Below are 21,511 nucleotides of genomic sequence, written 5' to 3'. Positions count from 1 at the left end.
CCTTTGGTCATGTTTTAATAGGGCTGGGAATATTCATGCTGAGCTGAGCTGTGACCAACCACTATTCAAGCCCTGCTGGCATGGAGTGTTTTCCGCAGCACAGCAAGTTAAAAGGCATTGCTGACCTGTTGGAGGTGTGTTGGTTTCAACCAACCACAGTAAGCACAGTACGCTATCCTGCAGCTCTTTATCTCACAGCTCTCTGTTGTATGCTGTATGTCCTCCCTGCAATATCCAAAACAGATGAATATGAATATGCCATGTCAGTTAGCAACTCCAAAACTTAGTTAACTCCAAAACTTGCCTGAGAAGCATCATGTTTTTAACTTTCCTTGGGTATCAAAGTAATCTCATATTAGTTGTCTGTAAGTCTGTGGCTACATCAAAAGCAGGAACTGCTAATAACTAATTCAGCATACTCTAAATTGTGCCAATTTGCCAAAAACGTAAAAGGCATAAAAAACACACAACTCAAGTTGCTCACTGACTCCATGGCAACATTATACTTGCTTTTCACATCCCCCAAAGCCCCCAAATGAGGGCCCCAAACTAAGAGCATGATAGCAAATAGTAAATAGCAAACAGCAGGACATGGCGGGTATGGTGGGGGGCGGGATGACAACGGGGTGTTGAGCGGGCATAGTTGTCTCAGTTTTGTCTGAGGAGTCGCCCTGTCAGGCTTTGCAAACCCCTGGCTTAAAAGGGAGAAGACCATCACATGTTGGTTGCTATCTGCAATGCTAGTGTGGCTATTCCCTGCTGTGAGGACACAGGCAGAACTCATGTGTTCATGACGTGGCCTAAGTTTCATTATAACAGATCCTTTGTACCACTGACTTGAAATGGCACCTGTTCTCCTAAACAAGGTGATCATTATTGATGTCAGTGTAGGTATAAGTGGCTTGCTATTCTCTCTATTTCAATGTCATATATTTAATTCTCATAAAGTATCGAGGCTATGGCACTGCTCCTGGAGCATCTGTTTTACCAGACATTAAAATACAAAACCTCCCCTTCCCCTACTAACACAGAGTCGTTACAGGAACGTCGCTCCAACGTTGTAACCATATAACGTTATAGCAACCTACAAAGTAAGTGTTGTCATCAGCACTTAATTTGAAACGTCGCCGATACGTTGTCCCAACCTTTTGGAGATGCTGTGACAACGTCACTTTATGACGCATGCAGCGTCCAGGGTTGTTGCAGGAACGTCACTGCAACGGCCGACATTGAACGAACGTCACAATCACGGCATTGCAGGGACATACTGTGTTTGTAGGAGTGGCAACTTTTCTACTTAAATCCCTGTTTTTGTCACCCACTTAACTAATACAGCCTTTATAACAAAATGAGGATACTAACATCCTGCAACAAAACGGGAAAACTGCAATAAATTAAATTAATAAATAAAAATAATAAATAAATTTATTTTTAACACAATTCTTTGTCAATACAAAACACAAAAGAGCATTGGACACGTGTTAGCATGTCACCACAGTCACTCACAACAGGCAACCAAAATATGAAACAAGTTCAAGTGAGGCCAGCACAATGCATCAGTAAGAATAAAGGGCTAATTATTATTCTGTAATATCTTAGACTAACTGTGTTCATTGTACTCTGAAATAAGTTCTTATGAAAGCTGTATGTAAAATCTTATATTACAGAAAAGTAGGTGTTTTAACTTGATAGATTTGGAGGGTGATCATTTTTGCCTTAGGGGTTTGGACACTGTGCTTGTTAATCTGACAGCACATGGGATAAGCAGTGGCCAGTGGTCAAATCCAAATCTGTTTTTAGACCATGACAAGGAGGGGGCATAATGACATTTGTATCCCTTTTTCCTCAATGTCCTCAACCTGTGCTTTGTTTGCATGTGTGTGTTTGCAAGTCCAAAAAGTTCACAAGAGAGAAAAAGAGGGCAAAAGGTAAAGTAGTAGAGAAAAGATGGGGGAAAGAAAGGGAAAGGAAGCCACCATCAAAGAGGTAAGATAGAGAGAAAGTCTGTTGTGCAGCATGGAGGCACTGCAGACTTCTGCTGCAGAATACAGAGATGGCAAGCAGGAGGATGTGCTGAAGCTATTTTAGGGGGAGCTGTTGAAGACTAACCCTGGGAGATATGAACCTTGCTTCCTTGGAATCACCTCATGCTGGATTGGGACCTGCACAGAGATGGGAGAGCGAGCAAAACAGTGGGAGTCTAAATCATTTTAGAAGGAGAATAAAAGGAGAGAGTAATGGCCCAAGAAGCCAGAAACTGGGATACTTAGTTATAATGATCCTCTTTGTCCATCCATAAATTAATTTCTAAAGTGGGTAAAAACTGCACATGTCTCGCAACAGCAATAACTTAAATAATACCGATAATAGAAGAAGAATATTTGCTAAAATCATAGTAACAAAAAATAGTGGATGTAGCATCAGTGACGTTTTGAAGCCTTGAGTTTGGCAGTTTGGCCGTCGGCATCTTGGTTGTTTTGTTTTTTTTAACCGGAGGCAACGATATTCGAACGAGAAGGTGGAGCTGGGGAGTATGACACGGCCAAGCCAGTGTTGTTTATGGTTGCACTGGCGCTGCACTAAGCTAACCGCTTCCACAACCCCCTGAAGCGAGTCCTCCATCTGCATGTACGGCAGTACACAGAAATCGGCAAACTTTCGCTTAAGTTACCAGCTAATGCTAAACTAGCATTTGAGACTATAAACTCATTATGTAAATGTTTACTGAGGTAATAAATCGTAGGGTCATTTTCTCATAGACTTCTATAAAAACAGACTTCTTTTTGCAACCAGTGGAGTCGCTCCCTGCTGGAAATTAGATAGAATGCAAACCCCATTCCATGCTCATGCCATTCAATACCTGGTGGTATTCCTTTCATTCAAGCAAATGGCTTGCACAATAATTACATCATTCTTACAAACACATCCTCTCTTCCTGCTCATCCTTTTCTCCTCTCACACTCTCCGAAAAGAGATTGAGGGCGATATAAGTTCACAGGAATGCAGCATAGGTGTCAATTTGTAGAAGAAAAGCATCAGAGTGATATAGCACTCTCACCCACAATCTATATGCATCACACCCGGAATCTATCTGCATCGCTTACTTCCTCAATGCCAACAGGGCTGACAGCTAAAGTGCTGAGAGTAATCACTGACAACCACTGATGTTTGACAATGATAGGGAGAGGTGGATTGCAAATGGGGATCTATAAATAGCAGGACTGCTGGAGCTTCATGCAGCATGAGTATGTAGCAGGGCCCTGAACCTTAAAGATTCTGTCACAGCAATTCCTAAAAATATAAGCCACACTTAAGCATGGTGCTAGAACACTTAGTTAAGCATTCAACACGCTTGTGCTATAAATGGCCAAGTAGGTATTCACAGACTCACAGGTAGTACAGTACTGAAGGATGTACACTGCAGTTGTAAGCACCAGCTGGTTCACTGTGACTGTATAATATCTACAGCCTGCCAGCACTGTATTGACAGAAACTGGGGTGTGAGGATGTAAAGCTTGGGTGGACTCATCTACTGTAGATGACATCTCATAGATCACATTAAAACCCCATTAAAGGTAAGCTCTATTTCAGACATGCTTCACTGCCAATGGAGCTCGTAAGGCTCATTCATCTTCTCAAATCTAAGGTCAGAAATTGGGCATGTATATGCTCAGTCAACTACGGTAGACCTGGGCCCATATTTGTCAAAGTGCCCGATGACCAGCCAGTTTGAAAGAGTGGGGTGGAACTGATTTCTCATTCAGGAAATATTTCTTGTTATAATTCATGTTAATGGAACAGCACTGTGAAATAATACAAGCAGCAGTTGCTTGGCTGCACTGAGTGCAAAACAGCGACAGAGGTTAGTGACAATAAAATGTGTGATAAGACGTCTTATTCTTCACCTGGAATTAGTTTGATATTTTATATGACCACAACATTTAGAAGCATATCTTTGATGCACTATGCTTTGGTGACTCCACCATGACTTCCACAGCCACAGACTATTGCATTCTGTACATACACACATCTGTCACGGTGCAGAACACACCACCGCTGCCATGGAAGACTGGACATCAGGACTTAACTGCTTCTACCTGCCAGCCAAGCAGAGGTGGGGGGGGGGTTCTCCTGTCGAGCTGCATGTGGATGACATCAGCAAACAGTAAAGCGGCAGGGACTCCCCAGAGCCCCGGTCCCCCTGACCCTGACTCCGCTTCACTGCTGTTTCACCGAGCATTTCACCAGGCCAACCTCCTTGTCTTAGGCTTACTTTCTTTCATGTTTGATTTATAGATATTTAGATTCTCATTCTGTTTTTTTTAACTTCATTTAATGAGCATTGTTGCAGGGAGCCTGAGGCCCAACGACTGCTGTTAACAACGACTGCTTCTGTAATTGTTGTGCATTTGATAATAAATAACTTAAATGTTGGCTACCTGGATACAATATTCAGATCACCGATCAGCAAAGAGGAGCCTTCGTCTGCTTGTTTTTTATAAACTAACAAGGTGCAACCATCTTTTCTCAGTGGGCAGTTTCACAACACATACCATGTTATATTACTGTTTTTAAACCAAGCTACCTTTCAGTTTTATTGGTACAGTACACTGTAAGTTGGTTCTCATATTGACATCCCACCCACTCCTACACTGACATCTAGCTTTGTCTTTTTCTTCTTAGTGAAAAACTGAAACCCTAAACATGCCACAAATTGAATAGAGAATGTCTGATTTAGCCCCTCACTTCAACACATCTCCTATTCAACAAAATCATCAGGGAGGACACACTGATTACAGTAAGATATACAGTACATCCAATTTGTGAAGCCTTGTAGTGTTATCATGTTTCACACCAATGTGATCCTGCAGTTTTTGATTTGTTGACTCCACAAGCCCAAAAGTACAGTAGATTTAGCATTTTGGAATGTCTAAATACAATACAATTTCCATTACTTCATTATTTAAGACATTAACAATGCTCCTTGGTTTGATATCTCTAAATACACAGACTTTAAGTCACAGACCGACAAACTCCTGTCTTATTTTCGTCTCATCAGAGACAACATCAAAAAATCATTCCCTTTTTGGCACATCTCTGACCAAAGTTGACCCTGTCAGCCGTGCACTGTACACCACTGACTGTCTGACTATTACAACTGATAGGAGTGCCGTGGCTCATGACTGAAGTGGCAACAAGACACTAAAGGACAGCAGAAGGAGTGATAGACATGAAGACCGAAAGAGAAAAGAGGCAGAGGAGGAAGCCTGAGGCCGTTAAACACTTCTGGGAGGGAGAGAAGAGGCAAGGCGAAGTCAAACAGAACAAGAGCAACACTGATGAAACTGAGCTAATGTGCAGTGACCATATGTGTGTGTGTGTGTGTGTGTGTGTGTGTGTGTGTGTGTGTGTGTGTGTGTTAATCATATGCTGTCTGATTAAGTGTCTCAATGAATGCTTGAGCTATCAAGAGAAGGCAAGAATAATTGTTTCTGTGTTAGAGTCCCATGAGTCGGTGACTTATTTTATACTCAGGTGTTTGTCTGGTGCTCCTCTCTCCAGAGACAATGTCAGTGACAGAGCATGTAGGGAGGTGAAATGTTTTGCTCAGGGTCACCTTTGTCAATCTTCCGAGTAATGACACCGCCAATACGAAGCCAGTGAGACACCACAAACAGTGAGCGATAATCAGCCAGGGATACTTTGGAGTTGTTACTATGGGGACCTAAACTTTGACCCTGTAGCTCCACCTAGCTGACCACTGTTAGAAAATGTGACATTCATGCTCAGAAGAAAACTATTTTAGTTTTATTTTGGTCAAGAATTTTGGTCATTTTAGTGAAGCAAAAACTCCCAAGTATTTGCTGGTTCAAGCCCCTCAAATGTGAGGATTTGCTGCATGCTCTATGTTTCATATCACTATAAACTCAATATAGTTGGGTTTTGGACCCATATTTGGGGTTTGAACCAACCAAATATTTGTTGGTTGCAGCCATAACTGTGATAAAAAGTGTAATAGTTAGATCTTGTTTTTTCGAGTCCTTTAATATCAGGTATCTGCCGATGACAAGTTCTATACGATACTTTTATGTACTTTAAACGTTGCTTATATATGTACCTGACGCACTGGAATTAAGCTGTAGCTACTCAATCTGACACACCTTGTTTTTACGAGCTACTTGATTCAAATGCTCAAGGTCCTAGTTCAAATATATTATGTTAATATACTAAAACTAAAATGATCGATACACTGTATTATGAATGAAAGATTAACTGGAGAATACATCTCCTGAAAGATAAAGAGAAGACATTTCTCTCTGTTGGATTTGATGGGACTACAGAAACACTCCCAATTGTGGTGTTGCAGAATGGAGCGTCCTCCCACACAAACAATCTTTGACGAACACAGATAGCGGCTGCAGAGAGAGCACTTAAACAAGGCAACAGCCAAGTTTCATTTTGGCCTGTTATCAAGTTACTTGCTGAATTAACAGTGTGTTGAAAAAAAAACCCAGCCCTATGGAGAAATGATTAGCCTTAAATTAACATTCATTATAATATTTCAATAATTTTAACATTAGCCTCACAATTTTCTGATTGAACATTTATCATATATAGAGCCCGACCGATATATATTGGCGGGCCGATATTTGGCATTTTCCAAACTATCGGTATCAGCATTTATAATGGCTGATAAATGAACATTTAAAAAATAAATGTTCTGAGTGTTGGCGTTGCATAGTTTGTCCACTAGAGGGCACTCTACAACGTCCCTGTTGGCAACACTCGTGTTTAACCCTTTAAGTTTCATATATTACGTTTGTATTTTTATACATTTTATTTATCAGAACTTTAATATATTTTGATGTTCCTCTGTTCTGTTGTGACAATAAAACAAACAAGTTTATTTTTATACTGCATTATCCTATTATTTTAGTGAGGACTCATAAATAACTACAAATAACTAATGAAATCTGTTTGTTTTGTTACGCGTTTCTGGATATTTAAAAATATATATATCGGCCGATATAATGGAATATCGGAGTTTTAAATCACCAAATATTTGTATCGATACCAGCCTTAAAAATCCTTTATCGGTTGGGCTCTAATATATAGTGCTAAAATCCTGTAAGCTCACACACCACTCATGCCATGAGAAGACAAAATATCGATTAAGTTAACGAGCTTTAGTTTTAACGGGATGGCGGACAGCAGTTTGAGGAAAATATATATATATATATATATTACAGATTCATACTGGCTTATTTACAGTATCACAGTAGTTTATCTAAGTTTATCCAAGTCCATATCCTTGTACAAATGGTACTGAGTTGACCTATAAAATCCCAGTCATACTGTGTGTTTGCATTGATTGTGCGCATATCTATGGTCATAAGGTGAGAAGGGTCTTTAAAATGTCTTACACTGGAGCCCATCTTTGCTAGCTGACACCACAGCTGCTAATATTAATAACCCTAATAATCAATATACCTACCTGTGCAATAATATATCAGTCCCCATATGTACACCTATATAAGTCTGATGTTTTATTTTGAACCGTATGAATAAAGCATGCTAACTGTGCTTACCGTTGACGGTTAGATGCACCCAGCTGCCGTTGTGGAAGGTGTTATACTGCTGCTCCAGCATCAGCACCTTACACTCATACCAGCCTTGGTCGTCTGAACGAACGTTCTCTATCCGCAGGGAGGACTTGCCGTGCAGACTGGCCCGGCCTAGTGCAGAGAGACGGAGATGAGGTGTCAGCAGAAAGAGACACAGAGAGGTGAGAAAGGACGGGTGGATTGAATTTAATGAGGGGAAATGAAGGGAAGGAAGAAACAGGTGAGAGGTGAATGAATAAAGAGGAGAGGGAAGAGAAACGCCAGATGAATTTTAAAGAGAACATCAACCTTTGAACGGTTCAGATATAAATGTGCAGGGATCACAGAGTGTGTTAGTGTAGGTGTCTCAGGGTAACATCACAGTTCAGACCTGTTTCCAAACAGAGTCAATGCTGCAACAACATCAAAGTAGGATACCCAACGCAGTTGTGTACATACTAGGGGTGGTACGGTTCATGAAAAAACATCCAAACCGCTCGGTCCGCTTGTCTCGGTTCGGAGCGTGTGTGTGCCGCACGGTTCGACGCATGCGCAATGTAGCCTCGTGTCCGTCAGGTGCCGTATGTGACCTCAGACTGTGTGTTTCCCTTTCGCGCGAAAGAAGAGGTGTGGACAAGTTACCATCAAAACGTACAGCTAAAGACCGTGCAAAACATTTCAGACTGTCCTGCCAACCTGTATTCATTTTAACATCAATGTACTGTAATGTTTTTTCACTCTAAAGTCGCTGAAGCGGCTGCAGTTTAGATCCTGCCGGGTCTCTGCAGCGGGCGGGGCTACTCAGTTCTCCCCACGACTGACGCGCGCACACACACAAACGCACACACAAACACACACGGTGGATGCAGGAAAAAACGGAGATGAGACCTATACAGGAGGACCTGACAGCTACGCACGTTGCAATGATAAGTCCAATAAGTACTTTATCAAACTGTATGAAATTAACTAACAATGTAAACTGTTTTTATGTTTAACGTATTCTGACTTATTCAAAAGACGGAGCTTTAAGAGTTCCTCTCTTTTTCTGTTAAAGGATACATTTTTGTAAGAGCTACACTGAAGTTGGCAGTTTGATAAATGCAAGTTATTTCAATTGATATTCTGTAATATTTCAGTCTTCATGTGCTAAAAAGGCACATAAGTTCCTGTAGATGGCAATACACATTCTCCTTTTTTTGCCAAATAAATGAAAAGCTTGTTGAAATCATCAACGTCTTCCCTCTCGCTGTATAAAAATCTCAGCTAGCTTTGCTCACAGATGGTCCCAATAATGTGCTTAAAGTCAAGTCAAATTCAGTTTGTGCATGATTACATGATATAACTATATAATTATGTAATACTGTATCCTACATTGTGGATAATTAAGCTATATACCATATGCTGAAGTATATTTCTGTAGTGTTAAAGATTAAAAGAAAAAATAACAAGAACCGTACAGAACCGAAAACCGTGAACCTAAAACCGTGATACGAACCAACCCGTGAGGTCTGTGAACCGTACCACCCCTAGTACATACGCAGTGAAATCTGTCACTTAAGCCTCAGTGCGGCTGAGACGTCCTTATCTCCATGTGTGTGGCAGTCTATTTTGGAGATGCACTGAGGCAAGGACAGGTCATTACTTCCTTTGAGGAGTGGGAAGTGGCCAACATGACAACAGAGAAGCCTCAGGGATACACAGAAGTCACAATCCATCAGAACAGATAACAGCTTATGACTTGGCGAGTACAGAGTCAGGAATAGCTGCATTTTACTTTTACAGATCAAAAGCTGAGAGAAGGGGGATTGATGATGTTGCTCCGGGCAATCTGGCAACTGGATCATAGCAGATGGCGACTGGCAATAAGGGCTAAACAAAGGGCTTTCACGGAGCACAGGCCGGCTCAAAACGTCAGCAATATCAAAGCCTGGCTATCCCTCATTAATCCCCTCACTCTGCCCTATCCTCTTCACTTTGTGGGTATTCCTGACTAATTTCGTTTGCCTTCCTAAATCCCCTCCGCAGCATGACAGCCCAGGTAAATATATCAGCTGCACTGGCGGCTGCCTCACTGAGTTAAGGTATGACAGTCAAAGTGATGTTTGTCCCCTAGCCTGTATTTGTGTGTGTCTCAGTGTGTGTGTGAGTATGTGTGGCCTGGTTAGCCTATTTATATATCAGCTCATATTTGTCCAGCTTCCAACCATGTCGGTCTCCTCTCTTGGCCGACTGGAAAGAACTGAGAAAGAGACTCCATGTTACCTATTGAGTGTGAACTATGTATTTAATACACTGTATGCAGTCTCTATGTATCCTCCACTATCCACCACTGTGTACCTGCCATTTGATTCCATCTCTCTTTGTCTGAGGGTAAACAATCTGTCCAAACAGAAGTGGATGTCCTTTTTGGACTTGATATATTCAAGCATAAAAGTTAACGAACAGGAAATCATGCATGAGTGTGTATAAACACAGGGTGCTATTCTGACTCTCACTTACGGTATGACAGCGTAGTGGTGCTTCATTTTCACATATGGCCCATGCTTTTCCAACGCTATTCTCTGAATTACCCAGTGAACGTTTATGTAAATTAAGATGTTGATGACTAGAGACCATCTTGGTGATCACACCAGCTACCGTTGCGGCTGGTGTGATCCTCGAATACAGACCTGTAGAGTTTCCTGACTGTATCTTGCACAGCCAGTAGTGATCCATCCCACCCATACACCTGCTCGAGTCAATCACAGCTGTCAATCATGACGTTTCAACCCATTTTTATGGCATCAAATAATAATAAAAACCAAACATCAGAAAAATAAAAAAACATCAGCGGGATCAGAACGACCTAAAAAGACAGAAACCATCTTCGGGGAAAATGTGATTGACGTTTTTAGTTTGGCTCATGTCCCATCTGCTAACGTAGAGGGGGCGGGGTATCCTACCTATACTGCAGCCAGCCACCAGGGGGCGATCCACATGTTTTGGCTTCATTTATACAGTCTATTCAGCAACCACTGGGAAAAAGAAATATTACAACAAAAATTTGGATGCTGTTCATATCCAAAATGTATTTGTATTCATTCACATCCCTTAGAAGAAACATAATCCTCGTTATCATCAGCCATTGTGCTTGCATTACTTCGTTTCTGTACAAAACAAAGACTCATCCTGCCAATTAAACGGTTGACAAACTGTCACTTAAAAGCAGATGTCTAAACAATCTGCTACACGATTTTTGGGATCACCAGGTAAAATCAAGTAGCTTTTAAGCACTTAGAATACAAATGAGTCAATGCTATTTAAAGCGTAACTCTTGCCAAAAATGCAACCTAGGGTGTGTTCCCGATTCAAACTTTCGTTTAAAAGCATATTTAGGACAGAAGCGCCACTTTTAAGATTTACTGTATTTCCGTTTGTCGGTCAAATGGCTTTTTGAATGGGAGTGCTAGGGGCACTACTATGATAGCATCAAAATCAACATTTTTAAAACACTAAGAAGGCTCGACACAACATGAAACTTTGCTCCAAGTATCACCAGGGGCACATGAACTACATGAACTCAGTAAAACAATATTGACCTTGTAGCTGAAAAAGGAGCCTCATATAAGAATGACATTTCCTCCTATGGAGTCCGTTCATTCGCATTCGGAGATCGCCTATTTTTGACTAATGAAAAAATAGGTGTCCTAATTATGCTTTTAAACGAAAGTTTGACTCGGGTACATTCAAAAAAAAGACCCTAGGTTGCATTTTGGCAAGAGTTACGCTTTAACATTCTGACTGTTTTTTAAATATCTTTAAACAGGAAACAGAATAGATACTGCAAGCCCTGCTCACACAGAAAGTCAAACAATATGATATACCACAACCCTGGTAATGATGTATGTTACATTTACCACCAGTTGCTAACATGGCCTCCATGCTCTGTGCCCTCTGGGGTCACATCCTACTCAATTATCAACGGAAATAAATCTCCACTGTTGAGTCAAAACACCATCAGCGGTGCTCTCCGTTTGCTCTGTGTGTGGATACATTTCACACCTCTGACAGCTATAGTCTTAAGATATTTTGAAGTATATGAATGCAGGTTTTACTCTTGTTTTCACATCAGTAAGTTAGCATTTGTCTGACAGCCTAGGGGAAAAAGATATCACCAGGAACAGGATATTTAAGGCTTTGATACACACACAATACATGTTATCAGGGATGCGTTCAAATAGTCAGTTCCAATTTGGATCTGGTTCAAAGTTTGTAAAATACCCAGATTTCTTTGTTTCATTCACCATCTCTCTTAGATAGTCTCTTTAGCGTCTTACTAGGGTTGGGTATCATTTGGGTTTTTTCCGATACCGGTGCTAAAACGATACTTTTAAAACGGTGCCAGTGCCTAAATGGTACCTTAACCAATACTTTAAAAAATAGTGTAATAGGGAAAAGGGTATTTTACAATAACTTTTAATGCACGACGAGGCTTACTAGTTTCAAGTGAAGGCACCACATCTGTGTTGTTTTTCCGACAACGGCAGCTGCACACTGCTTAACGTCCCGCTGTTGGAATCCTCTACAGTGAAATACAGCTACATACTGCTAGCTAACGGTAGGCTAACGTTACCTGCTGTCAAGTGAAGTGCTAACTAGAGTCACGTGCAGCGATGCTCCTGTTGCCTCTAACATCTGTTTCAGAGCATCAGAGAGCAGCGCAGAAGGCATTTAAGTGAGGCACCGAAATCTGCGTTGCAATTCGGTCCGGTAGATACCAGTCGTTTAGGCACCGGTGCCGTATTAGCATCGGGTTTCGGTACCCAACCCTACCTCTTACTGACACTACAGGCATCTGCAAAGAAATACAGATGTCGTATACAAACCTGTGCTTACTAAGATACACTGTTTTTAATAACACTGACTAGGGCTGCACTATATTGGAAAAAACTGACACTGCAATATTTTTTTCCTGCGATACATATTTCAATATGAATACATTCTGGAATTTTCACGAGATGACAGTATTTTATTTGAATATTACTATTTTGAAATAACTAATAATTCACAAATTACTTGGGTGATTTTTGAAGGGGAGTGCATCTGCATAGAAAATAAAATTAAAAAGTGACTTTTTCTTTTTTGAACCATCCTTTGTTGAACTGTAATGCTTTACAAACACAAAAGCAAGTGAGGAGGTATACTCAAATACACTGGTTGACTCACACCATTGTATTCATATAATACTCTACTATCATTCCATTCTGAAGTCAATGATATTAATAATGCATGCATGTTGCTTCCCCTAAAATAAGGGGGCTCCCTGATGTTGCTCCCCTCCTGTTCCTCGCTCATTTTCAGGTTGTGGTCGACTAGCGGGGCCTGCTTTGGTTGATTGATTAATTGATCAACATTGATTGTGACTGGTGGTTGGCTGTGCATTCAGAGCCTACATGTCACGTACTAGCAACATACTCCATGTATCCAAGAACCCTTGAATCAGAGTAAACTATGTTATATCAGACACAGACTTCTCTTGTAGATTAGTGCTATGTTCCCAGCTTCAAACTGTAGTTGGGACAGACCCCTGGTTTATTTAGGCTAACTCAATTAGCTTTAGCTGGTAACTAGCTTTCAGTCTGGGAATGGTCGGGAGACGTCATGATAATGTTGCATTAATCAGGGGCTTTATTTCTTCTTTGCAACAAACAAAACGCTGACTACTGTAGCTTCACTACCCATGGAAAAGCATGTCTTTGCCACCTGCCGCTTACGGTACTTTTCCACACACACACACACACACACACACACACACACACACACACACACACACACACACACACACACACACACACACACACACACACACACCCTCACTTCCCACAGCAAACCCAACACATTAGTCATGTATAATGAGAAGTTTTCCTTTTGTATCAAGCAGCAAAAAAGTTGTAGTGTAGCATTTACATTACACGACCTGTGATGTGACTACTGCACATGCGCACATCGCAATGTCGATGAAACAATATCATGCAGCCCTAACACTGACTGACTGACTGAACATGGGGGACAGCCTTAACTTAAACGTTCCAAAGTATACTTTGCAAAGTCAACCAAACAACTGCCAAATGTAATATTTGAGAGAGGATATTCACGGCTTATGGCGGAATACCAAGTCCCGTACATCACGTTAAAGCAAGAACTTTGCAGTGAGATGTCTTTATCTCCCACCAAACAAACTACCTAAAAAGATTCAATAAGAGATTAAAAAGGATTTACATTCGATGAGCAGATTTGGATCTGGATTCAGATTCAATAAAATGCCATTAAGCCCCATCTCTTCTTGTTAGTAGGAACAATTCATTGTTGGTTTTGTTGGTGGTCTCATCCTTTAGCTTTGTGATGTTTCCTGTACCATATAATGCCACAAAGACTTTCTGTGTTCAGAAACATGTCTAAGGGTTGCCAGGGTATTATTTGTCAAAGGAAAAACAAAGCGAAGTCCAACCAAAAGGTCCTACTCTTTGTGTTCTACATTATACTCTATTCCGCCACCACTGATCTCCCTTATCTATTGTGACTCTTCTGCCCTCACCACGTGTTTATGTACGTGGCTATGCAGCGAGTTAAACACTCCCCCAAAAATGTGGCCAAGACAGGAGCTGACTTGATGGGTTTTTAATGTAAATAGTGTAAAACTAAAAGACGTGTAAATTCCACATAATGACAACATAGTGTATATATCTCCATAAACATGAAATGAATGCATAAAAATACACCAATGAAATATTAAATACCTAAAAATAAAATGAAATAATCCACCAAGGAAGATCAAACATGTAAGAATTGAAAAGTGTAATATTACTTAAATCTTTAGCATGATATCTAACTTACCAAATACACATCTTTAATTTGACTAATTGTCTAAATAAAGCTTATATAACATGCACTATGTATTCCAGAACAAATGTGCCTACAAATAATGCCTTCTCAAGGGCCTAAGCAGAGGATGGAGGTGGACATAACCTTCTCCAATATGGTTTACCAACAAAATGGTGCATTCAAATTAAAACTTTATTCACAGGAAACTTATAAACAGGAGACAGCACAAATGTATTGGCCATTAGAGGCCACTAAACTGCAGTAATTGCAGGAGACAGAAAATGTCAGTTGTAGCTAGTCAGAACAGTGGCCATCTAACTTGCTTTATTCGATCTGCTAGTTAAAGACTCCTCAACATTAACTGATGAGAAGACCTCTTTTAGGCCTCATTCACACTACGTGCGTCGGCCGTCCGACGGTCTGGCGAAAAACGCAGGCCTTTGCATTCATTTTGAATGGGGGTAGTGTGTTTAGGCTGCGGCAGACATTGCCGCAGAGGGGGACACGCAAAAAAATGCATTGGGCCTGCGTCGAAAAGATTGACTCAACTTTAGGAGAAACTATAGTAAAATACAGGTTTTACTTCTCAGAAAGTGGCATCTACCTTATGACAGCAGAAATACTCACTGTAAAACATTGAGTCCATTAAGAAGGGACTAACTCTGTCATACAGATGGCTTTAGTCCGGCTGAACTGAGTATAGTCCTTGTACCAGCCTTATAAATGATGGAGGGGCAGTGGTGGCCTAAAGGTTAGAAATGCATGCTTGTGACCGGGAGGTCGCCGGTTCAGACCAACAGGATAAAATCTGTACCAGGTATGAATGTGTGCAACTGTGTGAATGTGATCAGGGTGTTCCTGCAAAAAGAGAGGCTTCCTCTCAGTGAACCATCCCTGAATAAATAATGGTTAAATAAAAATAAAATAAGATGTGAAGCATGGGTTATGTCGTCACCATGCAACCCAGCCCTTGCACATTCTTTTCAAACTGTGGCAATAAGGAGGAAGCCTAAATGGAGCCTAACACGCAGCTTTGGTACTTTTATTCCCTCCTTATTTAAGGAAGGCTAAACCATGCAGAAAACTGACATTGACTATCTATTGATAGAATAGACCAATTAAGTGTATACTTTCTCTTTTATACCCTGTGGAGCACTGACAGTGTGTCAGTATGTTGTTTTTAAGCCCTGCAGTGCTATTTCCCTGTTAAATCTTTTAATTACACAGTTCTTAGACATTTATTTCTCAGGCATACAGTATTACTCTGGGGAGGAGCCCCAATTTTTCAGGGGACAACAATCCTACAGTCAGCCAGGAAAAAGGTGAATGTATTATGATTAACGATTATTCTTATGCATATATACAAGTGCACGGCCACACTAGTGGCTCTGTAGGCTGTACCTGGGGACAGCTTTGAGCTAAAAGCTTAAGTCAGCATGCTAACTAGGGGTGGGAATCACAGGGTACCTCAAGATACAATAACATACACGATATATGGCTCAGGATACAGATAATATCACATTACAGCAATTATGCAAATCAATATATTGCTAGACAATCCTATAATGATACATCACGATATCGGTCTAACTATGAATACAAAATGCCTGTGAAAAGGTTAAGTGCAGGTGATCTCTCTTTATTCACTACAAGTCCAAACACGTTTTTCAGTCTGTAAATTAAAATTAAACAACTATAGAGCAACTCTGGGTCCAGACTTTGGACTTAAACCTGGCTGGGGCATCAGTTATTTTCCTCAAACTGCTGTCCGCCATCCCGCCGTCTGTCGCGGATCATGGAAAGTGAAACTTGAATCTGTCGTTGGGCGGTTGGATTTATTCACGTACTTTAAAAAGATTTATTAAAAGCTTCTTTCTTTTCACATTTTTATTTACAGCAATATGTTGATATTTATATCATAATAGGCATAATAGGCTGAGACAGTACCCCCACATAGCAAAAACGGCGTGATCCTTGTTTCATAAAGCCTAGTTCACACCAAAGATTCACGACGAGACAAAACCGTTTTAGAACGTTCGGGTCTCAACCGGCCCGTCTCACCTCGACTCAAACAGCTTATTTCTCAAGGTTTTGAGAAATAAGACATTGTTTTCACAGATTCATTACTAGGAATCCAGCTGTAGCTCTATATATATATATATATATATATATAGAATCTAACTATCACTAACATTATCCACATTAATATTTAGACGCAACAAATGATATATCCAGCTACAAAAAAGGGCTGAAAGTCGGAAGTTAAAACGGAAGTACAAAGAGTCGTTATGGAGATGATACACTCGATGCACTGGTGTAAACTGGCAACTTTCAGGTCTTTGCAGACTGGCGCGCTGCAAGTAGTTGCAAGCTTCAACTGAACTCGTCGCGAATCTTTGGTCTTAACCGGGCTCTGCAAAGGTTGGACTGTGAGATTGGCGGTCGAATCAGGCTCCTTCGATCCAAGCGTTGAATATTCGACTATTCGGGGTCACCCCTAGACCTCACAACTAGTTTGGAAGCCAATCAGTGTGATGTGGAAACTTGAAGCCTCCAGTGCACACACACTAAGAATGGACTTTTGAACTTGTAACTTTTGAAATTAACAATTTCTGCTTTTTCATTGATTCTGGATTTTTCAATGACGGAGAAGAAAAAGATGTAAGTTTAAGAATTTTTAATGAGCTAAATAAAAAATGATTGGGGGGGTCAAAATGATTCCAAAATGAGTATTTTTGTTATAAAAGAGTAAAATAAAAGCTACAACTTTTCTGCACACACAACCTCATATTAATGGAAAGACATTATTATATCTCAGCTTTAGAAGATATATTGGCTAGTATAAAAAAAAAAATTCAATGAAAAGAGATTGTTTGCAAGGATGTAGAATTCCTAAGGTGCTCAAAATTCTCATTTAAATCCCTGTTCAATTCACAGTGGGAATATACAGCCTGAACTGTGTCCATAGTATAATGTAATAAGTGAAAATAACAGTATCCCTCAGGCAGCAGGAGCAGCAGTCTGGAGTCAGGACTTTGGTTAATTGAAGTAATTATAACACAACTCCAGCTGTTCCTCTAATCTTGTTCTATTCAGTCAGTCTACCCCACTTTTTGTCTCTTTTATCAGCTTCCTGCAGTCAACACATGGCAGTCTGTCACCGAGCTCTACTCCCCGTGATTGGCGTTAACTGTGATAACATAAAAGGACTCGCCTTGGGTCCACATTTTCAACTTCATTATAAACTGCCCTTCATAGGTATGAACCCCACCGAACGATTTGATTCTATTTGTTTCATAAGATCAGTTCTAGAAGATGAGAGCTAGGTTTGAATCAGAGCCCAAAATATTCTGCATAACTTTGGTAGAAGGGCAAAGCAGATTTGTCAGCTTCAGGGAATGTCTGCTTAGGCAAGTCATTTTAAAATGTCACCATTCTTCTGGACCAGCTTGGAGATCGTCCATGATGATAGGAGACATTCAACAATGTAATCTGGGACCATTGCTATTTCTTTATTTTTTCTCTGTCCCTCCATTTCCCGTTTAATCTTTATCTTCTATTGCTTTCTTCCTGCCTGGCTATCACTTTTTGTCCATCTCTTCCTCTCTACACTCTCTCATGGAAATGTTTAATACTTGGTCTGCCCCTTGTACTCTCACGGATGTTTTCCCCCTCTTCCTCTCTATGAAAAATAAGACAATGGCTTGTTTGAGACCAAGGGCAGACGGATGTCTAGGAAACAGTGCCCCTGTGGTTGGCTCGACTCATTAACCCTTGACATCTTCCCAATCTAAAGAGGGCACAATATGAGCCTCTATGTATCTCAGCAGCTTTGACTGTGACCTGTGACTTCCTTCCATGATACAATATCATGGTTACACTGAAGCACAGTGGGATGTTGGTGTTCGCCTGCATCCGGCTATGGAACTTGAGATATTTCACTGGTGCGCTTCGAAACAACAAAATGCTAAAGGCTAAAGCTAATGATGTGTCTCATCAGACTGAAAACACAGCAAGAGGAATTTTACAGTACAAGGACCAAGGAGAGGTTGTCACTCTCAAAACCAGTCAAATGTATGTCATTGATATATAATAATTGCATTCTTTAGTGTAGATCACCATTTTAAATCTAATACCAACTAGCAATACATGACTGACAAAAAAACATTTTTACTATAACTAAGAGGAAGAGTAACTGAGGACGAGCCCCTCAGATGGCAAAATACACAAATTTGTTCAGCTAACAAATCTCTTTTCAAACGTTTTATTTTTTTCCCCTCTTTTTATAAGATGTAGGTAACATCAGTAGGCATTTTTTTAGCCTGCATCGCCACCATGTTTAGCCTGCGATGGCTGTCACTTTCAACAGTTTAAATGACAATTGTTGCAGTGTTATTAATTAACCTTCATTACATGGCTAAAAGGAAACTTTGTCTGGGTAATGTGTGGTAAAGAAGGTGTCTGTGCTCAGCTAAAGATTGTTTGTAAGGCAAAAGAAACATCACTTTATAATGCCGCATTTTCACTGCATGGTACGGCACGACTCCACTCAACTGGACTTCCCTTTTTGTTGCTTTTTGCCATTAGCAAAGGTTGTAGATAGTCCCTGGTACCTGGTAGTTTTTTTTTGCGATACTACAAGGTGGAGTACAAACACTGCAGACTTGCAGACACACTGATTGATCAGAGAGATCCGTCACTAGCGCCAAACGGGACATCCTGCACAAACCCAACATATTTAAATATCCAAGCTACCGGCAATAGGAACCACAATTTATTTTATTCACTCGACCCAGATTTTTACAAAGGTTGAAACCTAGTACATGGCTGGACAGTGTTCGGTCAATGTGCTTAATTGTGTAGGGATAGTCAGCAGTGGTTTTTTATAACATGACTACCATAAGGGATTATATAAAGCGAGCTGGTCATTATTGCAAATTAGAGCCCCAACAGGGTGATGCAGGACCCGCCGGTATTTGACGGCATGGGATTGAGAATGAGTTGAACCAGCCCTTCGTGTTCAATCTCGCTGGCTGGATAAACGCCGGTGCACGCTATGCACGCTATGCACACTGCCCAGCCTGTTCTTCTGCGGGAGATCAGTGCTCAAACAATGTTTACCTGATAACTAGTCTATATCGACAACGTTTCATTTTGTTTTTTGCTTTACCTACAAGTGCTTCTGTTAGGGCTTACGTCTTAATAAGACTAAGTTGGTTAAGTAAGTAACAGCAGTTATTTTAATGATTCAGATACATTTTTTGGTTGTACTGTAGCTACAGGTTGTGAACATTAAGAGGGCAATAGTACCACTAAAACCTGTTTCTGGCTTCTCAGCTAACAAAACATAATAACAGATTATACCTGAGTTTATTTGAGTTTCAGTTATGTGTGACTTAAGTTACTTGCAGATGTTGAAAGCTGAACCTATTTACATTCTTATCAGGGATCTGAAAGGATTTGGATTCAATAAGAAAATGTAATATTGGATTGAATAAAATCGAATGGACCTCAACCCTATACAGTATGAGTCTAACTCATAGGTGGACTGGCATACAAACACCAACTAAATCATGATATGATCATGTCCTCAGTTTGGTGGCTCAGTCCTGTTTCCAGGTCTACAATACAGACTTTGTTTGGTTCATGACAGAAAACTGTCCCACATAATGGTTTGATTGTTGCTGTCCTCGGGGACTGTGAATTACATTCATAACCTACTGCTCTTTTTGCTGTGGTCAGGATTCTGTAACTCAAACCATCGGTTCTGAGACTCAGCAGGTATTTGTGCTCAGGGATCTAATCAATGGAGACTGAGAGAAGTGTGAGAGAATGCAGAAAGATTATACAAAGCTTCTGTATTTTTGCCACAATCTTCTAATATGTCAGACTGTTTTTCTTCCTGCCGCAGCAGGCAGGTGGGATGTAAAGGACACTTTAAAAATAAACATGTTCCTGTATCCGATGCAGATGGCCAACCAATCAGCTGCCTTTCAAACAGATGTGGAGATTAGTAGCTGCCATGTTAATGTATAAATAATAATGTTTCTAATTAGAGTAAACCTGTCATACATCGTCACAACTAAATATTTTATTTTACCAGTGCCTGACCTCAGTTTGACCAAAAGAGGTACCCTAATTCAGAAGCTGCATGACATGATCATTGCATGTGTGGATATATTTATATTTATACGCATATCTTAGTAATATATCACTATAAATGTATTTTTGCAGTACATTTTGGAGCGGATCTGAAATTGCTATTATGGTATAACGCTCAGAAGGCTTGAAGAAAAGGGACATCCTGCACACTGCTGTTGCAGCAGCATCACCATTTATTAAAGAAGAGAAAAAAGTATAGAGTCATAAAGAGTCACTCTTGACGAAGGTCCAGAGGGGCTGAAACGTAGTTTTCTTTAATAAATGATGATGCTGCAGCAGGAGCAGTGTGGGAATTTCCCTTTTCTTTTTTTAGGATTTCTTATTTTTACCGCACATGCACAGACGAATTGTTTGGATGTGTGAATAAAAGAAAAAATAGCGCTCAGAAGGGAAATGAAGTAACTCTTTAGATGATCCAAAATGTTTGTGGCTGCTACTTGGCTGCACTGGCTCATACTCACACAAGGGATACTTGCATTTCATTTGTTATGACATGAATGAATGCATGCTAAAAGCTCTTTGACTCACACACATACCAGAAGGGGGGATTATTTCTGAAATGTAATGATCAGAGGGAAGGAAAGCAAAAGCAGGCAAGGGGAAAATCCCTCTCACCTCCCCAGCAGGTTCACCTTGAGCACAACACATAAATAATCTGAGGTGGAAGGAGCTGCTGCCTCCAAAAGAAAAATGTCATCTCATTAAAGCTGTCTACATTAGTTAGTAAAAAACATGTATTACAGTCTATCCTGGTAAGCACATCACTGATCAAAGACAGAACTGTTGTGGTTTAACGTCTTTGTTTAAAACCTTTTTACCAAAACAGAGAGTGGAAGAAAAACCAACAGCAAACTGTGATTCTACGAATCAAGATGTATGCACAG

At 40.4% G+C, this 21,511-nt stretch overlaps 1 protein-coding gene across 1 annotated transcript in view; it reads right to left on the bottom strand.

Annotated features, from left to right (window-relative positions):
• Positions 1 to 21,511, bottom strand: part of igsf9bb (immunoglobulin superfamily, member 9Bb) — a 133,397-nt gene that overhangs the window by 71,782 nt on the left and 40,104 nt on the right. The window contains exon 3 of the mRNA XM_078266574.1: positions 7,590 to 7,736. Coding sequence (XP_078122700.1) covers positions 7,590 to 7,736 — 147 coding nt within the window. The remainder of the gene's footprint in view (positions 1 to 7,589; positions 7,737 to 21,511) is intronic.

Source organism: Sander vitreus, chromosome 13 (genome assembly GCF_031162955.1).
Source record: "Sander vitreus isolate 19-12246 chromosome 13, sanVit1, whole genome shotgun sequence".
Classification (NCBI taxonomy): domain Eukaryota; kingdom Metazoa; phylum Chordata; class Actinopteri; order Perciformes; family Percidae; genus Sander; species Sander vitreus.
The sequence above is the reverse complement of the archived record's forward strand: the minus strand, read 5'-3'. Positions and strand labels throughout refer to the sequence as shown.